An 18,798-nucleotide genomic window follows, 5' to 3' on the forward strand; every position below is an offset into this window, starting at 1 on the left:
TGCTGGAGAAGTCGATCCTCGTTATAAAGGTCTCAGGGTCCATCTCAGCCTTTTTCCCGGCCCCTCCATGACTCCCATGGAGGCCCAGGAGGCCTTGCACTGAGTCCATGGCTGGCGTGAGGCTTGCCTGGAGGAGAGGGAGCCGATGGGGCCACTGGACCAAGGCCAAGGGGATGTCGGAGGGGCTTGAGCGTGTTAGGCACCCTTGTCTTGCAGCTCTTACTGTGGATACCTCCCTCTCCAACAACTCGGTTCAGCTGGACAGACGTTGGGGTCTGGGCTGGTGGGAAGGGCTGGAGGACAGCCCAGCCACCAGGATCCCCCCTCTTTCTGCACATATTAAGGGCAATAATTGTGCACAATTACTGGGCACTTACTATGTCCAGGCCTTTTACTTGCATAGAATTTACAAGTAATTGGATCATATTGGTGCCTTAGCAGGAACACCTGGGCCAGGGTTTTAGACTCATGAAGGGTTGTTTGAAATGCAGGTTCCCAGGTGCTGTCCCTACCAAATAAGGATCTCTTGAGGAAGGGGCCCTTGGGACTCTGCATTTTTTAACCAGCTGCCTAAACACTGAGTTTGAGAACTGCTGCTCCCTATTGGCCATTTGCTCAAGGCCAGGTGTCCCTGGGACTCTTGTCCCAGGATGTGAAGATAGTGTGGGGTTTCCCTGCCCCACCCCCACAATGAGGCCCTGCCCCTGGAAGGCCTCTCACCTGCCTGTGGCCACAGGCAGCCGGGCTCCTGTGGGGCCTGGGCAAGAGCCCCAGCTCTACCCGCGTCATACCGGAAGCTAGCCACAGTCCCGTGGAAGCTGACACAGTGACGGAGGTCAGATTTAGTGCCACCCAGCATTCCCTGGCAAGTCGTCCAGTCATCCATCTCGCGGGTGCAGCCCACCCTAGACCTCCCCAAGTGCAGTGCTCGGTAGTCTTCACTAAAGGCCCTGCTGGATTATACAAAAGTGTCCAGCTTTGACGGGCACACAGTGAAGGTGTGTGCCAGCCGGCATGGCCCCCACCCTGGCTGGCGAGCCCTCTTTGTCTCGGAGCTGGCGCACCCAGGGCTTGGAGGGAGCTTTTCAGTACCCCTCTGCTGCTCAGGAATCCCGTCTCCTAAGCTTGTCATGGAGAGTGGGTGCCCGTTGTGCAATGCTGGTGATGGAGGTGGCAAAGGGTCCTGAAGGCCGGAGCCAGGAGCAGTACAGGGAGTTGGGAGTCCAGGCAGCAGCCCTGCTGGCCACCCGTGGACTCCGCCTTGGCCTTGGGCAAGTCGCTGCCACTCAGTGTGGCTCTAGGATTGAAGTCGATGAAGTAGTCAGTGGGGATATTCTGTTTCCACACGCAGAAGAGGGTTATCCCCTCTGGGCTGTGTGTATGTTTGTGTGTGTGTGTGCGTATGTTCATATGTTTTGTGCATGTGCATGTGGGTATGCATATATGTACATACAAGTGTGCACATATACACACCCGTGTGTGTGTGTGTGTGTGTGGTTTGTTTCCTCCCTTGGACTTGGCACCTACTGTGGCTTGTTTGTTATTTCATCATGCGCTACCTTCAAAGGTGAACCTACTGTCCTGTGCGTCCCCAGGAGCAGGGGCTGACAGCCTCTCTATTGTCCCCCCAACATGTGGCCTTTTAGGCACAGGGCTGGACACACAGTGGGGTATGGGAGGGGACCCCACAAGTGCTCATTACGATTTATGGCTGAGAGTTCAACCAGCAGTGTCCTTCAGGTCAGGGCCTGGGGGACAGGGTGCCACCTGGAGAAGACCCAAAGACAGGATTCCACCACAACTGTTTAGCTGTGGACTGGCACTGGCCCAGAACCATGCTGTCCTGGGACCCAGTGTGGTGACTAGTGGCCTGCTCACACTGTCTCTGGGGCTCATGGGGCTGCCTCCTTCTCTCTCGCCCACAGGACGGCTCTCCTGCAGGCGCGCCCCCGGCTGCTCCTCCCTGTGCAAAGTCTCGTGTGCCTGGCAGCCTTCGGCCTGGCCCTGCCTCTGGCCATCAGCCTCTTCCCACAGATGTCAGAGGTCAGTGAGGGGAGGGGCTAAAAGGGCAGGATAGGGAGGATGCCAGTTGGGCCATTAATTAGCACATACTTGTTCAGCGCTGACTCCTGAGCACTGGGGTCAGAACCAGGAATGAGACAGACCTCTCAGAGCTGAGGGTGAGGCAGTGAACACAACGATGAAACTGACAATAGAGAACGGAGGATGACGAGTGTGAGGATGGGACCAACTCAGGTGAATGGGAGGTGAGCCTAGAGGGAAGTGGCGTTTCCTGGGGCCTAGAGGACAGGCTAGAGTGGGTCAGGTGCACGGAGGGTGATGGAACACATAGGCTGAGGTCACCTGGAGCAAAGGTACTGAGGTGAGGCAGCACAAAGCATCTCCCAGAGCTGAGGAAAGTCTGCATCTCAGCAGAGAGTGGGGCGAGATGAGGTGGGTCAGGGAAGGGGGCCTGAGCTCAGCTGTCGCTGGGAACTTAGGAGCCAAAGCAGAGAGGTCATCGTCATCAGAAAGGCTGTGCAAAGCAGGACCACAGATTCCTGGTTTTGAACGGTCCCCATGGCTGCATTGTGAGGCTGGGTTGGAGCTCCGGAGGAGAAGCAGCCATCAGGAGGCTGTGGCGGGCATCCAGTGAGAGACGATGGCGGCTTGGACCAGGCTGTTGGCAGTGAGCATCAAGAGAAGTGGGTCCTTTCGGGCAGAGTTAGGAGGAAGCTTCACGAGAATGGATGTACTACACATGGCGGGAGGGAAAGGGGGCTGCAGGATGTGCGCCCGGCTTTCTGGATTTTAACAACGAGGCAGATGTAGGTTCCATGTGACGGGATGGAGGCAGGAGGAGGGAGGGGCCTGTCTGAGGGAGGAGGGCGTGGTGAGTTGGACAGACCTGTGGGGTTTGCAGAGAGTCAGAGAGCCTGATGGGCTGTGCGGGGGTCAGCAGATGGGAAAGCTGAGGAAGGGCACAGGCCTATGGCTATGTGCAGGGCCTGTCCACCCAGAGGTGCTGGGGGCCAGCTCCAGGCAGGGCCACCGGGCTCACTCAGAGGGTTTCATCCCACCAAGTGGGGCTTTTGGGAGGTTGGTAAGAGATCAGGAAAAGCATCAGACCCTGGAATCTCAGCTGGTGGAGGTGAAAATGGGCGAGCAAGCTGATGGGAAAGCAAGTTGTGATGGAGAGGCAGACCCAGGGGTCAGAGTGTGAACTTGGTTAGAGTCACTGACCTCATGGGCAGATGGAGGCTGTGGCTGGAGATGGGCACTTCTGAATTTGCGATTGCAGGCCTGACCCTGCTGTACCCTCAGGAAATGGTGGGAAGGGTACCGGTTCCCAGAGGGAAGTTGAGGAAGGTGAAAATACAGGGTCTGGGGTGTTGGACCTGGACTGGACTGTGAGGGCTGGAGACCCAGGGTCTTACAGTAGGAGCTGGTGACCCAGCCTCTAGGCCCTGCAGTCCTAGGAGGGTGAGGACTAGAGTCGCTTCCCTTCACTGAGCCCCCGAGTTTGAAGAGGGAGCTATGATGGGATGGGGCTCCTGTCTTGGGGGCCAAGCCACGCTGCCGTGGGAAGCCTGGTATGTGGCCTGTGCCAGCAGTATCCTCATGTCCACAGGGCCCAGCCTTGTCATGAAGCCAGGGACACCCCTCCCGCCCTCCTTCCCACACCCCATGAAAGCTACATAGCTATTACCTGACGGTCAGGGCCTCCAAATGGAGCCCGGGGTTCCAGGTTTCCTGGAAGCTCTGAAGATGGGAGGGAGGGCACTTCTCCCTGGTCCTGGCATCTGCTTCCTGAAAGGGCTGGACCTGGCATCCCCCGAAGCCACTGCATCTCTCCGTATAGGCACGCTGAGGCTGCTATTCTAGATGAGGGCCAAGTGCCCTGTGTGCTTGGAGGCACTGCTGTGTTCAGAAGCTTCAAGCAGCTCTCATGGCTCTGCCTGTCCTCATAGGTGAGGGACCCACAGCTGAGAAACCCCAAGTACAGAACCCTAGACCATCCATGTTGAAAGGAAGGCCTTTTAACAGTCATCCAGTTTACCATCCTGCTGGCTCTGCTGGGGAAACGGAGGCCCAGAGCAGCCAAGGGACCGGCTCAAAGTCATAGAAGCCAGGCGCCGATACGGGAGGAAACCCCAGAGGCCACTCCCAGCCCAGAGCGCCCAGGAAATGCCGCACCTGCTTGTTCTGTGGGATTTTCTCTCCTTGCTCAAATACCTGGCGTAGCCAAGGTGGGGAGAATGGAGAGACGTGGAGCTGGGGGTGCCCTGCAGTGGGGAAGTGTCGAAGAGTGCTGTGGGTCTTTGTTGGGTGTTCCTCTGGGTCATGTGATGGAGAGATGGCAGGAAGTGGTCTAAGTGAGCAGCCCTGGCCTCACAGAGGTTCCGTGTCCAAGTGCAGGCTCCTTTCTTCCCCAAGCCTACCTCAGACAGGTATAGTTCTGCTGGGTGTCTAACCAAAGTCCTCATTACAACCCAGGCTTGTTTCTTCAGATTGGGGAGAATATAGTCATTGCATAATAAGGTTGTTCCCTGGGAAAGGCGGGTAGGGAGTGATTTCGGAGCCCCCTCCTCACCTGTATCAACCCCAAGAGGATGCAGGTAGGCCTGGGCATTGTGGGGTGTTTTGATAGCACCAAGGCCATCAGCCATTTGACTGAGAGGACCTCATTTCCCCTCATTCATCCTCCCAATTAATTCTAATGAGATGCTGCTTCTGCTGTATGGGGATCATGTCTCACATCCCAGAAGCAAGTGGGATTTGCCACATAGGTCTGGACTTGCTTGAGTTGACCCAACCTTGCCAAGAGCCACCAAGGTTGTCAACAGGAGTAATCGCTGAAACACTAATTAATTAATTAGAGAACTTGGAAATTGCACTTAGGAATTGGTTCCTAGCCTGGCTGGCCTTGGTGTTTGGCATGATGTTTTCAACCCACTCACCCCAGAGGCTGAGGAAAGAACTTCAATCCCTGGGTGAGAGTTTTGTCTGGTCTTTTCAAATCAGTATTTCTGCCTGTTGAAGTGGTGCTCATTTGAAAGTTAAAATGGCAAATAATAATAATAGCTACCATTTACTAAGCATCTATTCGGCCAGGCAGCATGCTGGAAAACTCTACATGCCTTGTATTAAATCTTCCTGATATCCTGCAAGTCCCAGGTGTTACTGACCACCAGGGGATGTTACCTAGACAGATGTGTGCCTCTCAGGCTTTGGGGAGAGAGTTTGGCTGGAGACAGAGAACCTTAGTTGCCTGGAGGGGACTGAAGTCGAGGAAGGGGTAAGGTCACTGTGGAGGGGGAAAAAAGGTATCAAGAGCAGCCAGGGGCAGAGGGAGAATCCCAGTGGAGTGGCTTCATGGATGCAGAGGACAAGGACACCTCAAGAAAGGGAGGGCTCTCTGCAAGGAGCTGCTGCAGAAGGACCTAGAAGTCGACAAGACTTGGAAGCCGGGTGATGTAGCTAGACGAGGCAGTGTGGGTGGCAAAATGGTAGTCAGGTTTCTCTCTTTGCTTAGAGGAGTTGACTCAGGAATGGGAAACCACTGGAGAATAGGAAAAATAATTTTATTCACTGGGTGTTCTGTGAGTTGGAGGTTGGGAGCCTGGAGAGAGGGCAGTGATGGGGTGCCTGGGTTCAGTAAGTAGAGGGGTCTAGTTGGCTGCGATGGGGAGATAGGGGCCTAGAACGTGATAGTCCTGTGAGACAGGTACCAATATTATACCCTGTTTACAAATGAAGAAACTGAGGCATATCAAGGTTAAGTTCCTTGCTCAAAGTCCAAATTTGGTAATGATGGAGTGGGCTCTGTACCCACAGAAGGATTCCGTAAGCCTCCCTTGTCTACCCCACCCTAACTATGAAATGAGATGCCCAAGTCTGAGCCCCAGATGACTCCCCTCCTACCCTTCACAGGGAATCCATGTCGTGTTCACTGGGGGCTTCCGGAGCAGGTGTTAGTGCCTTTCTTCTCTAACCCAGAGCTGCGGGGCTGTCTGGCCAGCCGGCAGTGGTGCAGAGAACCTCCATAGGAACTAGATTGCAAGGACAGGGCCATAGGGTGCCTTCCGGGCCCCAGTCCCCAGTCGTGTCGCCATGCAGGGAGCATGGAGTCTGCCCTGGTGGGCCCTGTGCCCTGCAGGCTAAGGCCATGGGCGTTGGCCAAGGCCGGCTCGGCCAGGCAGTGCCCAGGCATGGACGGGCCCATCGAACCCAGAGTCTGTTCCCCACGTCACAGACCCTGAGTGCTCTCACCTTCTTCCTGTAGCTGGGAGGGCTGTGCCAGAGCCTCTAGTCCAGGGAGCCTCTGTTCTGGTGGGGTGGACGGCATCCCAATAAAGAAGGAATGTCAGGTCAGGCAGGTTGTGGAGGTCTCCGTGACATGCCAGGCCCTGATTTGTGATGGCCTTTCTGTCTGGCCTTGCCCTCAGTGGGGATTGAGCTTCTGGGTCTAGGCAAATGTGGTCGTTTGATAAAGAGTGACAGTTCTCAGGCCTAGGGTCACCCTTATGTATTCAGGGAGGGAGATGGGACACATGAAGCACACAGCACCAAATCTACATGTGTGAGGTGAAACAGACCCTGGTAGGCTCATCAGGGAGGACTTCCTGGAGGAGGGATCATTTCTAGAATAGCTTGATACAGTGGTGACTTGGGTCCCTCAAGGGACATGTCCAGGGACCAGTCTCTGGGCCCATGGACTTGGCTGCCAGAAAGGCTGGACCAGGGGATGTGAATGTCCCTCCAACTCTGATAGCCAGTGTTCCCCACCTGGGAGCGCATCTAATCCTGGTTAATGAACCTCGTGTCTCTCCAGAGCAAGAAGCAGTACCTTGGCCAAGACCCCCTCCCCATATCCCTGCGTATTTCTGTTTCTGTCTGTCTTTGTGCCTCTTTCTCCCTTCCTCTGTTCCTCTCGGGCTCCTCCCCAACCCCATTACCCTCTCTTTTACCCTGCTCTTCCCCTGGGAGCTCGGGGGCTCGGGAACAGGGCTGCACATACAAGCCGCAGCCATTGTTCTACAATCTGTTTTTGTCTTCATCCTGTTGGCAGGCGGCAGGAGAGGAGCAAAAGGTTAATGAGGCACTGTGCAGCGGGCTTACCGCGTGAACGGCAAGCGGCGGGCGGCCGAGCCAGCCTGGTGACAGGGAACTAATTAGGAGCAGTTTAACAGGAGGAAAAAGTGAAATCTCCTCTTCACCAACTGTCAATAATTAGCTGATTTGGTGAGGTTGAAATGTGTCCACAGGAAAAGGTGGGGCTCTTCTGTGGATGAGTGAGGCTTAGGGGAATGGGAGCCACTGGCGGCACTGCCCCGTCCCTAGGTAAGGTTGGGGTTGCCCCATGTCCTCCAGGCCTGCCCTCCTAAGGCTGGCATCCCTTAGCCTTAACTATCCATATGACTTTGGTCTTGACCTCAAAGACCTCAGTTTCCCCAGCCTAGGTTCCAGATAAGGTGCTGGAACTCAGTTTCTTCCTGGCTCTGCCCGTCAGGATCCTGGAAGTGAAACCAGAAATCCAGGCCCTGGTTCCACAGTCGGGATTCACAGTCGGGATTGCTGACAGCGGTCTGTGTGACCCTAAGTCAGTTGCTGGCCCTCAGGTGTCCTGTCTGCAGCATGAGTGTGCTCTCTGAGGGCCACCTCCTGGGGCCAGGCATGGCTTGAGAGTGGTGCCGGTTTGTGAAGGGTCAGTGCCTAGCCTTCCTCCAAACATCGGACATCCTCACTCGCCTTCTTCAGGCCTCCAAGCAGCAACAGGGACTGGGGTGGGGCACGAGAGGCTGGGATGGTATCCTGTTGGGCCTGTTTGCCCTGTGTTTGTGGGTTTGCTGGCTTTGTTGGCTCCTGCCCTTTGGCCTTCCCTGACATCTCCGCAGAGACCCCTCCCCCCTCTTCCTCTGCCCCTCCAGCTTCTGCCAAACACCTTGACTGGAAGAAAAGACATCATCAGAGCCCCCAGGCTTCCTGCTCTGAGTCACCATGGCAGCCCTGTTAACCCCCATCCCTCCCTCTCAGGTAGCCCCTCCTCACCTCAGCCCTTGAAGGTTCAGGGCACTAGAAACATGTTCTGAGGAGGCTAAGGCCCTCTTCCTGTCCTTCCAACTGTTCACATCCTGCCCTGGCCCCAGAGGGTGGCTTGTAGAGGCCAGGCCCATACTGTACATGAGGTACCCAAGGGTCAGCCTTAGCCACCCCTTTCTGCTCCCTACCCCTACCCTTCCCTTCCCCGCCTCCAGCTTTCAGAGTTATGAAACAAAGAGGCACAGCCTCCCTGTATAGGAAAAGAATATGGGTACCCTCAGTGGCTACCAGAACCTCTACCATCCCTCCACCAGTCCTGAGGAAAATGGTGGTTTTGATGAACCAACTTAGCTGGGAGCTGTGACCCACCAGAAGCAAATGTCTCCCCCTGCCCCCGGCACTTACCTCTCTTTCTCTGGGAAAGCATTTGAAGTCCCAATCAAGAATTGGAAGGGTTGGGAAAGAGCTCAGGTCTTCATTCAAGCCGTTCTAGAAATGACCCCTCCTCTAGGAAGTCCTCCCTGATGAGCTCCACCAGGATGTGTCTCACTTCACATGTGTAGACTCTGGTGCTATTTCCCATGTGCCATCTCCCTCTTCTGGACAACAGTTCCCTTCTCCCTCCCTCAGTACACAGGGTGTTCCTAAGGCTGAGAACTGACACTCTATTTCAACACCTAATATGGAGCGTGGATCAACTGGGCTCACCTTGACTCCACTGGATCCTGCTACTCCTGCTCTTCAGGGCCGATGTGAGGCCAGAGGCAGTGCCTAGGGAACACTGTGTTTTCCCTGAGTTCACAGGTGTTCACCGGCTCCCAGAGCAGGGGCCCCTCCCCTCCAATCTCACATCCATCTCCTACTTTGCTTGGAGATGTTTGTTTGGGGTTTTTCTCATTTACTGGTTTAATCAGTCCCTACTGAACTCCAAAGTGGGCTATTTTTGCCATCAGAAATCTGCTGCCTCCCCGCCCGCTGCTTTCTTGGAGTTTGCCCACAGGACCCCCCAGGGGGATGGATGGGAATGGCAAAGATGCTTGGAGCCCAGGAACGCCAACGCCACCTGTCATGTTGCCTGTTCCCCACACCCCACCCCACACCTGCACATGCATACGGGCCCACACACAAGCACATGCTCGAACATGCACACACATGCCCCAGTGACAGGCGTCAGCAGGGCCACCTCTCAGTCTATCCCTCCCTGGTTCTTTCTAGGACCTTCTAGAACACTTAGACGAATTCAGGATGGGAAAGGAGGAGGCTTAGCTTCTGTTGAGAGGATTAAAAGCATTGCTATGTGTGAAGTATTTAAAACATGCCTGGCCTGCAGCAAGGGCTCACACTTGTGAGCCGTGAGAACATGCCAGTGAGCAAGACTGGGCCTGGGCACAGGGGTAAATAACCACAGGGTCCTGCCTTCCTTACGTAGCATCACATAAGCCTCCAAAGGGCTCTTCCATCCATTTCTTGATTTATCATCATCCCAACCCCAGGAGATAGGAAATCTGCCCACTGAACATATGGGCAAACTGAGGCCCCTGGGTTGAGAAGGTGGAGGACAGAGAATGATTCTGAAATTGGTCCACCAGAGGGCACTCAGAAACAGTGCAAAGCTTCAAAATGGGGAGGGGTCTGAGCTTCCACAGTGGAGGAGGGAAGGTATGAGACAGGATTCCTGCACTTGGGGACCTTGGTTCGATTTAATTCAACTTTTATGGAGGACCTGTAGTGCACCAGGCACATGGATACTGTGCTATCTTGAGTAGTTCATACTGGAGTGAGGTGGCGGACCACTGTATCTCAGATGGTTAGTGAATTGGCCAATGACTGGGGATGTGATGGGGATGGAAATAAGTGCCAGGGACACCAGAGGTGGCATCATGGATTTGGTCTGAGATCAGGGGAGGCTTCCTGGAGGAGGCAGCCTTAGAAGATTGGGATATAGCTGGACTCAGGCTTTAAAGCCTAAACATACAATGTACTGGAAATAGAAAGCAGCCAGTGGGTGAGGAACCCGGAGAAGGTTGCAAAAGGCCTTGAGTGTCCAGCCAAGAAGTCTGTCATTCGTTGAGAAGGCAATGGGAGCCCAGAGCCAGCCCCAGACGCCTGACCTAGGGGTCCAGGCTTAGGCCTCAGCTGCTTCTGAGCCCTAGCCTAACACCCCTGCCCACCATTCAGGATAGCATTCCCAAAGGCCGGGCCTGGATGTGTGTGTCTGAGCAGGACCTGAGGCCTGCCCAGCTCTGGTGAGAAAGGGTGGGATGTGGCTGCTCAGGAAGCAAGCTAGTTCCAGGCCTGGCAGAAGTCTCAGGCACACAGGGTCAGCCAGGTGCCAGCCTGGGCGTTGAACCCCATGTCAATGTCCTTACCACCTGTGGACCCTCAGAGGCCCAAACCCTTGTCCAGGAGCAGGAGGTGGCTTTGAGCAATGTCACAGGGTCACGCTGAACACCCCAGCCCCCAGCCCTGTGCCTTTGAAAAGAAGGCAGAAAAGCCACCAGAAAAAAGGCAAGGAGGAGGAAGTTCTTTGTAGTAGGTAAAAGCCCCTGAGAATGGGGCACAGGCTGGGGATCCAGTTTCCTGTTTATGTCTACGGCACCTTAGCTCCAGGTTCAAATATGTAAACTATCCGCTGGCCGCTGGCTGCAGGTGTGTGTGCTGGGGGCTGCAGAGGCAGAGAGGTGGCCCCAAATGCATTCCTAACTTTGGCCCCCCACCCAAGATGAGCCAGGGGACAGAGGCAAATAGCTCAGAGTTAACCCTTCCCCTGCCACAAAGGAAGGCTGTCAGGCTGCTCTAAGGGATGCTGGGGCCAGCTAGAGCTTGGGGTGCTCAGGGGAGGCGGGGGATCCCGGACATAGGGCTTCATGTTTGCTGCCCTGACCTTAGATGCAACCAGACGTCTGGAAGTAACAGCTGCAAGGAGCAGCAGGGCCTGGCTGGGTCTGGAGGATGGGGTTAGGGCCTGACGTGGGCGGAGGGGCCATCCAGAGCGAGGGTACAGGTTCTGTCTCAGAGCTACGGAACACTAGCAGGGCAACACGGCTCAGGTCGTGGCAGGGGGGCATGTTCCCAGCAGACCCATATCTTCATGGCCCCCCCATTTCTGAGGCTGGGGGTGTACCATCAGCCAGTGCTGCCTGATAATCAGCTTTCTCACTGGTGCCCGTATTCTCCACCTTCCAGGGCTCCAGCTCCCCATCCCAGACAGCCCCTTCCCTCAAGGGGCCCTGCTGACTGGCCATCAGGTGCCTGGGGAAGGGCCCACCAGACGAACAGAGGGGCCCCCAGATTGCTGCCTACCCTCAAGTGGGGCTAGATCAGCCCTTCTCCCTGTGGCCACTTCCTGCCCAGCTCCCTTTCCTCTTGTCCCCTTCTTCCCTGAGGTGATCCTTCCTCCTACCACAGCCTGCCTGCGAGCCACTGTAGCCACCACACCCCTCATTCTGCTTCTGATGCGGCACATGCAGCCAGCTTCTGCTTCTTACCTGGCAGTCCCCAAACAGCAGGAGGACCCTAAGAGAACACCATAACCCTTTGCCCAATCTTGGGGACGTTGGGGTGGGTTAGGGCTGAAGCAGGGCCCTGGATGTGATTTCCATGGAGGACATAGATCCTATACCTTACTCAGGTGACCTTCAAGGTGGGGTGCAGCCCAGGCGTCCCTGCCCCAGCCTCCCTTGCTAGCCCAGTGGTGAGGAACCCTAGGTCCTGACACCCATGAGACCTCAGGATGGTGAGCCATGGATCCAACCTCCAGCCGCAGCCAGAGCGCAAGAAGGGGTCATTGCCAGTGGCTGGTTGAGTTGGCCCAGGACAGAAGTGAGAGGCTGTGACTGGGGTCAGCACTGAGAGAAAGTTAGGAAATCTGGACTCCAGAGGTCACCACATCTCTGTGCCAGGACCAAAGCCTCTCAGCCCTCACTGGGACCACCTAGAAAACTGTTTGCCCAGTGTCCATGCTGCCTGGGGTCTGTGACACCCTCTGCCGTTGCTTCCGCTCCTTGGGCGGTTCCGCCAAGGCCACCATCATGGGCTTGTTCCCTACACCCGCCCCTCAAATGTGCCTGTTCCCCAGGCCTGGCACCCTCCCCTTCCATCTGCTCTCCTGGGCAAGCTCCTGCACTCCAGGGCTCCGGCTGTGCTCGCACACCCTGGGCTCGTTCTCCTGCCCAGACCCCTGCCCAGAGCCCCAGAGCCTGGGACCTGAATGCTTCTCAGTCCTTTCCACCTGGCGGACTCAACATGGCCAAACCCGAGCCTATCACCCCATCCCCCGCCCCGCCGACTCGTCCCCCTCCCATATTCCCTGCCTCTGAGAATGGCGTCATCAGCCACCCCAGCTCCTGAGCTAGAATTAGGAATCATCCAACGCACAGTCATCCTCGACACCTCCTTCTTACCCCACGTGGATTGGTCATCAACTCATAGATTTCATCTTCAGATGGATCCCCAGTGGCAGCACCATAGGGCCGGACCTGGCACCTCTGATTCCCACAGTTGCCCCCCCACCCCCAACTCCTCCAGTCCATCCTCCACACACACCACCAGCAGAGAGACCCTTCTAGAGTGGAGCCCATCCCCTGCTCAGAATTCTCCCATGGTTCTGCCCTGACCCCTCCGCTCGGCCTGCGAGGGCCCGCCTGCACCAGCCCCACCTCCGTTTCTTGTCACACACCCCACGTAGCCAGTGTTGCCCACACCAACAGGCCGTGCGGGCCAGCCAACGGTTTTGCCTTCGCCCAGCAAGCTTTTCTTGCCCTTGCACCAAAATCCTCCCTGTTCTTCCGGGCCCACCTCCTCGGAGAAGCCTTCCTTCCCTGCTCTTTCCTCAGTACACAGCAACTCCACCCCCTCCCCAGTTTCCATGGCACTTCGTCTCCCCGGGGTCCATCTGCTTTCATATCTGACTCCTCCCCTAGACTGGGAGCTTCTCAAGGGCATGAGCTGATTTTCTCCATCACTGTGTGCCCAGCCTTGGTGTATGGAGTTGGCAGCCATAAACATCTGTGGACTTGAAGACTGATTGAATTGAAATGAGAGAAAAAGCCTTCATTGCCAGCTCTTGTCCCCAAGCCCCTGCTCCTGAGTCACCTCCCTCCAGAACCTTCCCACTGCCTCCATCTCCCCCATGCCTCCCTCCTACTTGCTGCCCTCGGCACAGTGCGGAGCCTGGGGAGCCTGGGGGTCCTGGGTCTGTAACAGCCTCCATGGTGGGGGGTGGCAGGGTCACCTGGGCCAGCCCTCGCCAGGGAGTGAGCCAAGTGGGCCGTGGCCCTGGCCCGTGGTCCTCCACTGTGGTGGTGAGCAGCAGCCTCCCCGATTTTCATGCGGGCCTCAGTGCTTCAGTGAAAGCCGGCATGGGAAGTTGCTAATAATGGCACTAAAATAAAATATGCTACATCTGTTATGGGTAGCAGAACAAAATTAGCTGCTCACACCTCTGACATCCAAGATGTCTTAACTTAAAATACTCCTTGGCTTACTTTACATCATTTACTGATTATATTTAAAAGAAATACAATTTTGCAATTACTGTTCTTTCCAGCGTGGTATCTATGCATCATTTTCCTTTTATGTTTATATATTTCTCCTTCATTAGTGCAGTCTGAAGGGTGATTAGGATTCTTCAAACATTTTACAGAGGTTAAACGTTGATTAAGATTTAATTATTACTGTAAATAGCTTGGAATGACATATGGTGCAAAAGCCTGACATATGTGCATTTGAATAAATGAAGTGCTATTTCCCAGGATGCCTCAGTAGCTGTTTAACAGCTTTCCCGAAGGGTTATGTTACACCTCATGGTAAGATTGCTGGGATGTTATATTTTGTTGGTTTTTGCAGCTGAAAGCTAAGAACAGTTTTCCAGTTTTTTAAAAACATTGAATATTTTAAATACCTAAATTGTTTTGCACAAATTTTTGCTAATTTGTCTAACTAGGTTAAACATTTTCAAAAGCATTTAGATTTTTAAGCGTGGGCGCTGTGCATTGTGTCAGTGGCAGCGTGGGGATGAGGGGAGCGGGTGGAGTGCAGGGGACTCAGAGGCCGGCAGGGGTGGGGATGGAGGAGGTGGTTTGAGGAGAGGGGGTGGGGAAGAGGCCCCGGCCTCGAGCCTGGCTCTTGTCTGTTTGGCCCTCTCAAATGGCCAGAGCCTGGGCACTAGCGTCCCAGGGACTACAGGGCAAGGGTCCTTCTTCTTTAGAAGCTCTGCTCTTCCCACCAGCTCTAGTCCACATCGAATTCCCTCTTGTCTGGCCTCTGACATGCCCAACCTGGGTATGGCTGAGTCCTTTGCAGGCAGCACTGGGCTATGGCACCTTTCACTTCGGCCTCCGGGTCTCTGCCAGGGTGGCATTGGGCGGCAGCATGGGCAGTGGGTTGGGGTGACTCCGTTCCATTTTAGATGGGTCGGATTGAGGTGACTAAGAGACAGCCATAGAAAGGGTTAGTCAGCAGTCGGTTGTGTGCTGAGACTCAGGGGGAACCCCTCAAATCTGGGAGTCACCGGGAAGTGCAGGTCACCCAGGGGGTATATACCGGGAAGAGGTCGAACCAGGGACCCCGAGAAGTGTCTAGCGGATGTCACAAAAAGGGGGACTAGCAGTGACTTGGAAAGAAAGGTTTTGTGGAATGTGGGGGGAATAGAAGCCAGATTTCCTGTGGGTTGAAAAGTCAGTGGGAGGTGAGGGGGCTGAGCGGCTGCTACTGGAGACAATGCCTTAAAGAAACTTGGTTGTTGGGGAGGAGAGACACCAGGTGGTCGTTACAGTCTGGCCAGGGGCAAAGGGGAGGTTTTCTTAGAAGGTTCTTATCTGTGTCCAAATGCTGGTGGGCAAGAGTTGCAGACTGAAAAGATGGGAAAGAGGGAGGACGATTCAGGAGTGGACTCTTGGAGTGAAGGGGTGGAGCTCAGGGGGCATCTGCCCTTCTGCCAAGGGGCTCACAGTACTTCTGAGGGGAGGGGTAGTTGCTGTGGGGTAGCAGGAGGGCAGGCGTGGGGTAGAGTATGGACACTAGTGGGTCATGGGTTTGATGGTGGAACACTGACGGGTCCCTTCCGTTGCCTTCTGTTTTTCCCATGAGGTAGTAGGAAGGCTCATCTGCTCAGATGAGTGGGGAGCTGAGGGTAGGTGACCGGCAGTGTGGCCAGGGGTGGGGTGGTTGCTGGCCACTGGGAAGGTCCAGCCAAAGTCACGGACAGTGAATGTTGAATGGTCTCCATTAGGTGGAGGTTCAGGCAGAGACAAGGTGGCTGCATGATTGGTGTCCTCCGAAGCAGGGCTTCTGCCAGTCAGGGCTGGAACGACCTTGGGGCTTGGGAGTGGCTGAAGTGATGGCCCCTCATGGCCAAGTTGGAGGGCAAGACTGTGAAACCGAGCTGCAGGGAGTCAGGGCCTGAGGTCTTGGTGGTCTAAAAACAGGGAGAGTGAGTGGGGTACTGGAATGATAGGGGACTCTGGGGTCTGAGAGAGTGGGGTTTGGATTTAAGGAGTCTGGGTAGAGCCACCTTAGTTGATGACCAGGTTCAGAGCATGGCCCTGGGAGGGGACAGTGCAGCACAGGGGACAAGGTCATTGGAGACAAGAGAAATGCAGAGCTCAGAGGCCAGGGTAAAGGATGTTCACCTGCATGGACACGCTGTCAGAGGCCGGGGTGGAAGGGGCACTATGAGCCCCTTGGCAGAAGGGCAGAAAAAACAATGAGGATATGCTGGGTGGCACACGTGGGCCCTGGCTGGGCTGCCAGGGGCAGCGCGGGAGAACCGTGGGCCCCACAGTAATCCTATCTGCTCCTCCCAGCATCCCTCTCACCCCTTCACCTGTCCTCCCTCTGTTCTCATTCTCTCCTCAGATCGAAACATCCCAGTTAGAGCCTGAGATTGCCCGGGCCACCAGCAGCCGGACAGTGGTGTACAACAAGGGTCTGTGAGTGGTGGCCAGCTGGCCTGGGATGCGGCGCTGTGTGGCCGGGGGAGCTGGGGTGGGGAAGGAGTCTCGTGAGCAGCATCTGCGGGGGTGGGCAACTGACCCTGGCAGTTCCGGGCCACCTGGGAAGGTCTCCATCCACTGTGGTAGGGAGACTAATCTATTCACATGTTAACATAAGGGAGAGGAATTCTGACACATTTCCTAAATCAAGTGCATTTCTGGGCCTTACGTGGGGTTGTCGAAACTCTACTCAGCACAATTATGTGTGAAGCTGAAAAATTGTAGAGTGCCCACAGGGTAGAATTAGGATCCTTTTATACTTTTTTATCAGAATCAAGCCTTGGTCGCAGCTGCCCAGGTGCTGTTAGGGTGTGGTCTGGTGGTGGGAGTGAGAACCCTTCGTGCTGCCTGTTTGGTGGCCTGGCTAGTCGATTTCAGATATTACTGTGGCCAAGACTGATGTCTCCCTGGGCTGGGAAGGGGTGGGGAAAAAAAGGGGAGGCAGTCTACACCTCGAAGGATGAACCAGCCATGGCCAAGGTCCTCAGGAGGTGGCCCAGGAAATGAAGGGGCACTGGAGACCTCTGAAAGATTCCTTGGGCAGCCGGCTCTGCGTGTGGCTGGACTTCAAGCTCCGTGCCACACCTGCAGAGCCAATCCCTCTGCCGAAGCCCAGTGACACACTGGGGCTAGAGTCACTCTTTGTGGAGCCACAATATACTCGAGGCCCCTGAGATGGCCCCAGCTCCAGGCAGGAAGCGCCAAGAAGGAATGATGTTTGGCAGGAACCATGGACATGCAGTCTGGCCTTTTCAGGAAGATCCTCCTTCCCGGCACCAAGCTGGAAGCTGGGCGTTAGGGCCGGAGTGTGGGGCTGGAGACAGGCTGTCTGCCGTCGGGGAAGCCTCTCCAGCCACTGAGGCTGCCTGCCCCATCCTGCTGCTTCCTGAGCTGGAGGGTCTCCTGCCTGAGAGAACAAAGGCCAGATCGCTAAGCACCTATCTGAGAAGCACCAACCCAGGAACTGCAGGCTCTGGCTCTGGCTGGTTGTGTGACCCTGGACAAGCCCACTCCCTTCTCTGAGCCTCCACTCCCAGTTTGGAACCAGAGGACTGGATCGAGGGGTTTCTACCTGCTCTTGCAGCTAGATCTCGTCTTTGCCTGTCCTGCTCAGATGCCCGTCATCCCGGGCACATCCCAACAAGGACACTGGACTGCGAAAGGGACAGGCCCCTTGGGACATGGGCAGAAGTTGGCTTCAGAACCTGGACTTTGCTCTTCTGTATGTGACCCCATATCCTGGGAGCCCTTGACCTTTGCCAAACACATTACAGTTCTGAAGGCAGAGGTAGTGTGGATGCCTGGGCTTGAGTGGGGCGTCTCTCACCCTGCATTGCCTCTGAGGCCCCTTGCCGCTGGCTGCTGGCTCCCTTCCGTTGCAGGCCAGGAAAGAGCACAGCTCTGCAGAGGACCTCAGGGCCTGAGGCGGGGGTGAGCAGGGTAGGAAACAAGGATCTCAACGTACCCCTCACCTGACCCCTACTAGAATGAGCCCTGGATGTGCAGCCACAGGGCCACCCTTCCCCTGGTGACTCCACCTGGGGAGAGACGTGGCTGGAGGGGGACATGTATGTGCAGGAAAAGGCTGGCGCAGGGCAGCAAGGGCGTAGCCTCCGGTAGCTCTGCTGGCCTTAGGGCAGTGGAAGTTGTGGTGAGGTGGTGAGGCATTGGCACCCTACACCCCACCAGAAGCCCCGGCTGCCCTCACTTCCCTGTCAGGCCTTGGTGCCTCCCAGCTAACTCTGCAGGGTGCTGCCCTGAGGGCCCCACTGGCCCAAGGAGCAGCCCACCCAGTGCCCGTCGGGAAGGGGAGAGGGCAGAGACAAGCATGGAAGACAAAACAGCAGAGGGAAGGGTGCCACAGTGCTGGGGAGGCAGGTGTGTTGGAGGTACTCCTGCCATGACGTGAGTGGGATGGGGTCAGGGGTGGGCCTGTGGGCCCTCTTTTGCAAAGCTCGCTTCAGGCTTACCCTGCCCCACCTCTCATCAGGTCTTATTCTCGTGCACTTTACCTTGGGACCAAAACTGCCCACCCCAGCTGCACGCCCACCCCCTCCAGAGGCCTGGCAGAGATGGGGTCTCTCCAACTCCTGCTCTGTGCTGGCTGCCCTGGCGCAGGGCCACGCCAGCCCCAGCCCTGTGGCCTCTGCTTCTCATAACCTACTTACTTTGTTCCCAGATAGTTTCCAGTTGTGCTCCCAAATGCAATTTCAGATTTAGGGGGCTCCTCCTGGCAGGGGTGGCGATGGCAAAGGATGCTTGTAGTTCACGAGTGACAGAGATCCTGATGGTGACAGAGGTCCAGCGAGCCATGCTGCCAGGCCCTGGCCTGGCTGCGGAAAACACTACAAGGAGAAGCTTTCGGCCAGCCTCCACCCCCGGCGCTGCTGAGGCCGGAAGAAAGGGAGTCTTGTGGGAAGACTGTTCCACGACTGGGGAGGAGGCTGAGGCAGGGCAGGGCTGGCCCAGTGGTGCCGGAACTCAGGGCACACCTGCAGCTGTTTCTCCGGCTCTGCTGTGTCTGTCCGGCCTTCCTCTGGTCACGTCAAACGTTCCCGAAGGCTTGGGGCTGTCCCCCTCCCATTTCCAGAGACAGTCTGCAGGTGCAGGGACCAAGAGCCCAAGATGTGAAGATGGCTGCTGAGTGAAAATGGCCAATGGACCCCTTTCCACGTCCTGCTGTGGGGCGTATGGGGGTTATTTCCTGTGCTGAGCCTTGAGCCTGCCGGAAGGGTGGGGTCCTGAGAGGAGAAGGGCCAGA

At 56.0% G+C, this 18,798-nt stretch overlaps 1 protein-coding gene across 6 annotated transcripts in view; it reads left to right on the forward strand.

Annotated features, from left to right (window-relative positions):
* The window catches only part of SFXN5 (sideroflexin 5), a 100,471-nt gene extending 82,106 nt beyond the window's left edge, over positions 1-18,365 (forward strand). For 3 of the 6 annotated variants that reach the window (XM_053924760.2, XM_045189360.3, XM_024552694.4), the window contains 2 exons: positions 1,926-2,043; positions 15,901-18,365. In XM_053924760.2, the coding sequence (XP_053780735.1) occupies positions 1,926-2,043; positions 15,901-15,926 (144 nt within the window). In that variant the 3' untranslated portion in view covers positions 15,927-18,365. The remainder of the gene's footprint in view (positions 1-1,925; positions 2,044-15,900) is intronic. The other 3 variants (XM_053924761.2, XM_045189362.3, XM_053924762.2) reach the window with 1 other exon arrangement.
* Positions 18,366-18,798: the final 433 nt, after the last annotated feature.

Source organism: Desmodus rotundus, chromosome 5, assembly GCF_022682495.2.
Source record: "Desmodus rotundus isolate HL8 chromosome 5, HLdesRot8A.1, whole genome shotgun sequence".
Lineage (NCBI taxonomy): Eukaryota > Metazoa > Chordata > Mammalia > Chiroptera > Phyllostomidae > Desmodus > Desmodus rotundus.